Consider the following 7,883-nt stretch of genomic DNA (forward strand, 5'->3'; position numbering starts at 1 on the left):
GCCAATCAGAGTCAATATGGTAACATGAAGAGTGTTAACACCAAGTCTCTTCAATGAATAAATATATCTGAGTTTAGGAATAATGTCATCCAGTTACAGTCAGCCCCACTATACAACAACTAGAGATGTTGGAGAATTCCGCCACGGACTCCAGTGAGGCCAGATTCTAAAGGATCTGCCCCCTGGAGTCCGTGGCGGAACGGGGCAATCCCCCCCGCCACCCTGCGAAATCCCCCCCGGGATGGAGCCTACCTGGCGGCAGCGGTGGCTCCGGGTCGTCTTCCGGGCTGCTGCAGCCGCAAATGGCGTCCTGTGTAGGGGACGCCATTTGCTTCCCTACGCTAAGCCGTGATAGGCGTAGCGGCCGCCATTTGTGTCCCCGCTTTAGCCGTGATAGGCTATGTAAATATATACGTAGCCTATCACGGCCTAGTGTAGGGACGCAAATGGCGTCCCCTACGTAGGACGCCATTTGCGTCCACAGCAGCCCGGCAGCAGATGGAGGCCCTGCTGTGGATCGGCCTGGCCGGCGGCTCCGCAGTCTGGCCGTGGAGCGGAGCCGGCAAGGCAGGATTCCGGGGGGGAGGACCAGATCGCCTCCACCGCCGTCGAGGCTTCTGGGGGGAGGACCGGATTGGGAAAAAAATGGGGGAAAAGGATGGAATTGCTGCACAACGCCTTCTGAGCCTGATTAGTAGCGCTGGGATCCCTCCATTTTGAAGCACCCCTGAACCGCCTATAAAATCTGGGAATGAGGCAGTGTGGTTGCATAATAAAAGCCTGGTCTGGAAGCACCCCGAGAGTTGCACCTAGGCCATCCTTGCAAAGTTGCCAGTGGGATCCTGACATGTAGCTCCTATTGAGAGTGTCTGCTGCAACCAATGGGCAGCAAGTGCGCTTGGGCCAACTAGCCACCCTTCCTTCCAGGACACAGCTCAGCTTCAAGCGGACTCAGTGGAGGCTGGTGGCTCCGATTTTGGTGGGGCTGTGGATCCATTCTGAGCTGCAGTCAGCACTCTAAACGAGCGATCCAAGGTGCTGAACCTCACCCACCCCGCCTAGCTTCAGCACCTCGGATAGCTCCTTTAGAGTTTTGGGTGGTTCTGATTGAAACCCAGAATGGATTCACCATCCCACCGAAATCGGAGCCACCAGTCTCCACTGAGCGGACTGGAAGCCCAGCTCCTTCCACAAGGGAACGTTAAACACGCTCATCACTTCCCACCTTCCAGAACTGAACCTCGACAGAACGGGCATGACCCGAGAGCCTTTGTGCAGCACAGCAGCCCGTGCGCGAGAAGAAGCACCCTGCCGTGGCTTGCGGGCCAGCCTGGCGATGTTTAACGGGACTTCCCCCGAGCCCGGGAAGCGTGCCTAGGCCTGCAGCCGCCGCCGCCGCCGTCCAGCACGGGACGGACGTGCTCGTTCTCTTCCCGCGCCTGCTCTCTGTTAACGTGTCGCTGCGCGCTTGCCTTGAGCCGTCCGGCAGTCAACTCCGCGCTCCCTCTTGCCGCCGCCTGGGCTTTCACCAGGGGCAGAAGCGGGAAGAAGACCCCTCCCTCGTTCCAGAAGCGTCCGCTCCCCTCGCCCTCCTTCTCCTCGCTCCTGGGGGAGGGCGACGGCGTAGGCGGCGACGGCGCGGAGCGAGTGGCTGGGGCCGGCGGGAGGCGGATTTCTTTGGCGCCGGGCGGGCTCCTCAGAGCAGCGGCGGGCGGCGGCGGCGGCGGGGAGAGCCGAGCGGCTCGTTCCGGCCGTCCGCCTGCGGTCTCGGTTAGCCGGCCGGGGAGGCCGCCTCCCCTCCGCCCTCTCGCCTCATTTATGGACGAGCACCTGAGCCTTCTGCGCTCGCCGGCCGCCCCGACCTCCTGCAGGCACCCGAGGGGCGGCGGCAGCATCAGCCGCGGCGGCGGCGGCGGGGGCGGCGGCGGCGTAGTGGGGAGCAGCCACCACAACCTGGGCTACAGCGAGCAGCTCTTCCCCGAGGGCGCGCTCCCCGGCCCCGAGGAAGGGCAGGAGGAAGGGGACGACGACGAGGAGCTTGAGGGTGGCATGACTGTGGTGGGCGGAGAGGACCCTCTGATCGACGAGACCCAGAACCCCCATGCCCTGCTGGGAGGGGAGCGCTATGACCACCCTGTTGCCCACACGTTGCCACCCCCCAGCCGTCACCAAGCGGACCACAGTGGGGATGGGGAGCATGAGTGTTGCGAGCGGGTGGTGATCAACATCTCCGGTCTGCGCTTCGAGACCCAGCTCAAGACACTGGCCCAGTTCCCCGAGACGCTGCTGGGTGACCCCCGCAAGAGGATGCGCTACTTTGACCCCCTTCGCAATGAGTATTTCTTTGACCGCAACCGGCCCAGCTTCGATGCCATCCTCTACTACTACCAGTCCGGAGGCCGCATCCGGCGCCCTGTCAATGTCCCCATTGACATCTTCTCAGAAGAGATCCGTTTCTATCAGTTGGGCGAGGAGGCCATGGAAAAATTCCGAGAAGATGAAGGTTTCATTCGCGAGGAGCAGAGGCCTCTGCCTGAGAAGGAGTTCCAGCGGCAGGTGTGGCTCCTCTTTGAGTACCCGGAGAGTTCTGGACCAGCTCGGGGCATTGCAATTGTCTCTGTCTTAGTTATCCTCATCTCCATTGTCATTTTCTGCCTAGAAACCTTGCCTGAATTCAGAGATGACCGTGACTATGAAAGCACTGCAGGGACGTTTGGGACCAGTGGCGGTCCTTTCGTGGCAGATACCTTCACCAATTCGTCTTCCCCGGCAACCTCCATGGTGTCCTCTTTCACTGATCCCTTTTTCGTGGTGGAGACTCTGTGTATTATCTGGTTCTCCTTTGAGCTGCTTGTCCGCTTCTTTGCTTGCCCCAGCAAGCCCACCTTCTCTAAGAACATTATGAACATAATTGACATTGTAGCCATTATACCTTATTTCATCACCTTGGGTACTGAGCTGGCTGAGCGGCAGGGGAATGGTCAACAAGCAATGTCTCTGGCTATTCTCAGAGTCATCCGGCTAGTCAGAGTCTTTCGTATATTCAAGCTTTCTCGGCACTCCAAGGGGTTGCAGATCTTGGGGCAAACCCTCAAGGCCAGCATGAGGGAACTGGGCTTGCTCATTTTCTTCCTCTTCATTGGAGTTATCCTCTTTTCTAGTGCTGTCTACTTTGCAGAAGCTGATGATCCCAGCTCAAGTTTTAGCAGTATCCCTGATGCCTTTTGGTGGGCTGTAGTGACTATGACTACAGTGGGTTATGGGGACATGCACCCAGTCACTATTGGAGGCAAAATAGTAGGGTCTCTCTGTGCCATAGCTGGGGTGCTGACCATTGCCTTGCCTGTTCCTGTGATAGTCTCCAACTTCAACTACTTTTATCACCGGGAAACAGAAGGTGAAGAACAAGCCCAGTATATGCATGTAGGAAGCTGCCAGCACCTCTCCTCGACTGAGGAGCTGAGAAAGGCTCGTAGCAATTCCACTCTCAGCAAGTCAGAGTACATGGTGATAGAAGAGGGAGGCATCAGTAATAGCGCATTCAAACAGGCCACCTTTAAAACGGGCAACTGCACTGCCACAAGCAATCCCAACTGTGTGAATATTAAAAAGATCTTTACAGATGTTTAAAATATACCCTTCGAGGATATAGAAAAATATCACAGAAGGTCTGCGTAATCAGTATTGTGAGGAACATGCACCATCGTCAGTTTTTGTGCTCTTGTTTAATACACGTACTTTTCTGGTCCTTCCTTCTGAAGATGTGGATTTTTAGAAGGTTAAAGAACCAAGCAGATGTTAAGAAAGAAGATAGATAAGAGGATACAAAGAAGTACGTGCTGCTCCCTCTTGAAACAGGTTTTTGTTCTGCACTGTTTGTTGCAGAGCTTTGGGGTTTTGTTGGGAAACTTGCTTCTTGTCTGATTTTGCAAAGAGCAACTCAGTTGCTTGTTTTCTTTTCCCTTACATATATGCACTTGTTGGATTGAATGTTATAAAGTGAAAGAAAGGTGAACGTAAACATATTGCAGACAGTGAAAAATATTATTTAAATTTCACAAAGTGTTTTTGCCATCACATCGTGAAATGATGCCTGCTGCTGAAACATGTCATACGAGGTGCAATTTAGATTTCTTTATGCCAGGTTAGAGCCTGCGTGCACTCTGAATCTGTCCATGGCATATGTGTAATCATTTTTATACAATGAGGGAAAAGTCTTTATTGTGATTCTGCAAAATCAAAGAATTGCTTCCTAGAATCTGAAATTCTACCTGCATAGTATAGTGGAAAAAACATCTTCCTACATTAGAATTGAGTAACTGGATCATATCCTGAGTGTTTGGTGTTCTACGTATCATGAATTGCAAGGCTTCTAATAAGTCACCGATGGGCTTTTGCAGTGACTGCAGCCTCAACTGAAACCTTAGAATGAAAAGGGATATTTCCATCTTTTCCCAGTGTATGTAAGATAAGCAGTTGCATCTCTCACAAGAAGATTAAAGTGGCAAACACCTTGCAGCGAAAGTTACTAATTTGGACCTGAGTGATGCAGTTTCCATAGCAACTTTGGTTTCCTGGGAAACTCCCAAAGGTTGTCATGGCATCCATTCCCTCCCCCCACAGTCCTTTGCTGTTTCCATAGTAACCATTCCAGATGGTTCCAACTTCTGTGGTTCCACAGAAAAGCTGCTGCTCTGATAAATCACACACATACTCCAGAGCAATAATCCCTGAGAGATTTAGGTGTGGAAAGTAGGCATTATTCTACATGCAAAATTTTTAGGTGTGCAAAATTCTCAGAAATCTAGCATCTACAGAATCATGAAGAAAAGAATATGGAATAGTTTTGGTTATTCTGCACATTATAACAGAATCAAAACACCTGTTCCACAAAACAACACCACCACCCAAGCTTTCAAGCCTCCCTTGCAATTTGATAACTGATAACTGAAACTGGAAATTAATTCTATATGTGCTACCTACACAACTGCATAGAAGACCAAAAAAAAAGAAAAGAAAAAAAAGATGGCACCATCCTCTACTTCTTTCAGAAGAAATCATACATTAATTCATGGCGCATGACCTAGTTTTATGCAAAATGCCCTTCCTTTCAAAGCACATATGGCATTGAAGAACCAAACTAAAAATATTTATTACGAAAGGATGCAAATCTGGGGAAATAAATGCCGATGAACCATGAAGTGTTGGATTAAAAATACTTAAAATTCTCTGGGAAATGCATACCCATCTTCTCTCAACTACACGTCTGTGGCTGTGGAATATCAGACAGATACAGGTGAGCTGTTCACTGCTGCAAGATGAATTAATCTTCCTAACATATATAACATCCTATTGTCAGTAACGAGTAATAATCACAAATTTAAAACAAATCCCCTATGAGTTATTTTTTAACATATCATATATAGTGCCATTTAATTTCCTATTTCAGTTTAAAATACTTTTAATTTCTCTTTTCAATTATTCTAAAGTAGATGTGCTGCCTTAAGTTTTAGAATCACAGTAAAACTACCTGTTCCAAAGCACTGATTCTAGTACAAGTGGCTTCCAGAGTATCTGATTTCAGGGTTAATAACAGGATGTGTATCTGTTTTGAAATTCAGTATGGTTTATAATATTAACTGCTAGTGATTTAAAAAATGCCTTTCTGTTATATACTATGCAACCCGATACCAGCTCTTAAAATCAATCATTCTGCAGAGCTCTAAATTTCTGAATTATGCCAGCAGTGAGATCCTTATTCAGCAAGGTGCTTACATGCTTCCTTAAATCTTTGTGAAACATAATGTGTGGTAAATAACATACAGACATCAGAGAATCAGGTTTTTTTTTAAGCTTTGTCTTCAACAAAAATATATAGTAATTGAGTGGGGAAAGCTTTATTGGCTCAGCCCTTGTATTTCTTATCCAGAGCTCTCTAACAGCTTATGATTTTATGTCCTTTATATAAAATTATGTTCTACATGTGGTGATCTCTCTTGATCCCATTCAATATTCACAGCTACTTTCATTTTCAATCAATAAGACCAGTACACTGAGATGAATTACTTGGCCAAGTCCTCAGCTATTTGTGGCACTATATGGAGCTGCAGTTGAACCTTGTAATTTCCACCAGCTGGGAATTGGGCTAATTAGTGTCTGTGGGGTGTAGAGCTGTGCCAGTGGACTGGGTCATAGTAGCTTCTCTGTCTGTGGATTTTGCCTTGTTTTGAATTTGGCGGAGAGAGAGGATAAGGAGGAAAAAGAGTTACAGGAATAGTATTTTCTTCTTTTTCTTATCTGTTGAAGCTGTTAAATCATAATTTTGATATAGGAGGAATATTATCACAAAGCATCAACTCTTTGGCCAGGATCCAGAGAGTTACTTTGGCTGCATTCATTGGCTTATGTTTGTCTAATAGGAGTTTCTGAGATTTTTCCGTTGAGCAGCAGCACCATTTCTTTTGCTTCCGAAATTCCGGTATGAGTGCTATTTGTTTAGCCAAAACAGCACCATCTGCAAGAGGAGGTTATCAGTAGGCTTGGGGGAACCTCAAGGTTTGCAAGAATCCAAAAATATTTAGGAACCACCCCCCCCCACCTCCCAGCCCTGTGAAGCAGTGGCAGCTGGTGCTCATTGGGACTGGTGGGGCAGAGGACAGGACAGACCAGTGGAGACTGGTGGCTCCAATTTTGAATCCATTCTGGATTTCAGTCAGAACCAGCCAGAACTCTAAAGGAGCTATCCAATAGCTCCAAAGGAGTTATTTTTGGGACAGGGTTCAGCATCTTGGTCAGCTGTTTTAGAATTCTGGCTGGTTCTGACTGAAACCCAGAATGGATTCACAGCCCCACTGAATTCAGAGCACCAGCCTCCAGGGGGGCAGATATGCAATATTCCAGTGTAGGGCATTGCATGCCATGTATTGGAGCAAATGTACTTGGTTGTGGAGGGATTTCTCTGCCACAAGCGGGTTGGGGAGAGGCAGAGGGTCGCCGCCCCATTCTCCCCAAATATAGAGCATGATCTGTAACCACAGAATGCTGACTGGCTGCTGGGGTGAAAAAACAGAAAATGAGATGGGAATGGGATGATCCTGGAAAAGGGCATGGCTGGCTGGTTGAAACCCTAACAGGAGCACTCCACATTGGAACATTTTGTTGCAGGTCCCACTGGTCACAAACTACTTTTGAAATTCTCCTTGGTTCCAAAAGAGGTTTGTCATGCGGCAAGGGGGTGTAACATTTGGCAGAACTAATTGCTCTGGTGATTGGATCTAGGCCATTGCAATGAATAGGAACTCTCTGCTTTACGAATGGGTGATGTATATAATTCTGATGTATATTAAGGGTTTTTTGCTTCACCCAAAGTGTTGGAATAAGACTCTGAAAATAACATTGTTACTTTTCTTTATTACCACCCAGGACATTATGAATGCACACGTTCCATAGGAAAAATCTGTTACAAGAAGCCACATATGTAGTGTATGCATAGGGAAGCAGCTTTCTCCAAAAGAAGTGGTGTAGGTGATTCTATACATGTGGTATTCTGGTGTTGTTTAAAACAGCAACAATAGCAACAGCTGATTATGATCATAGAGGGTGAGGAAGAGACTTTCCAAACCTTTATTTGTGATGCACATCACATTGTCTGTTAATGGTTGCAGTATCATTTTCGGTGATGGCCCTATTCTCAATTGAAAGGGGGAAATAATTTTTTAAAACAATGCCACTTAAATAGATATTTCTTCCGGTTTAGTAGCATGCCTACAAACTACAATGAACGTCAAGATTTGCAAACCAGTTGCTCCATTGCCTTGCTGTTTTGTTTAATGTTGATTTTTATTATTAAATTTATACCCTGCATGCTTGGCACAAAGGCTATA

At 47.8% G+C, this 7,883-nt stretch overlaps 1 protein-coding gene across 1 annotated transcript; it reads left to right on the plus strand.

Annotated features, from left to right (window-relative positions):
- Positions 1-1,818: 1,818 nt before the first annotated feature.
- Positions 1,819-3,630, plus strand: LOC146348307 (potassium voltage-gated channel subfamily A member 3-like). Its single transcript, XM_084848294.1, has one exon. It carries the CDS (start codon positions 1,819-1,821, stop codon positions 3,628-3,630), a length of 1,812 nt encoding a protein of 603 aa, XP_084704420.1.
- Positions 3,631-7,883: the final 4,253 nt, after the last annotated feature.

This window comes from Heloderma suspectum, chromosome 4, assembly GCF_057233095.1.
Source record: "Heloderma suspectum isolate Gila_16-S chromosome 4, 16-S_ref, whole genome shotgun sequence".
NCBI lineage: Eukaryota > Metazoa > Chordata > Lepidosauria > Squamata > Helodermatidae > Heloderma > Heloderma suspectum.

Bases quoted from the DNA above. Each gene is read 5' to 3' on its own strand.
- LOC146348307 (XM_084848294.1), top strand. From the start codon at position 1,819: ATGGACGAGCACCTGAGCCTTCTGCGCTCGCCGGCCGCCCCGACCTCC.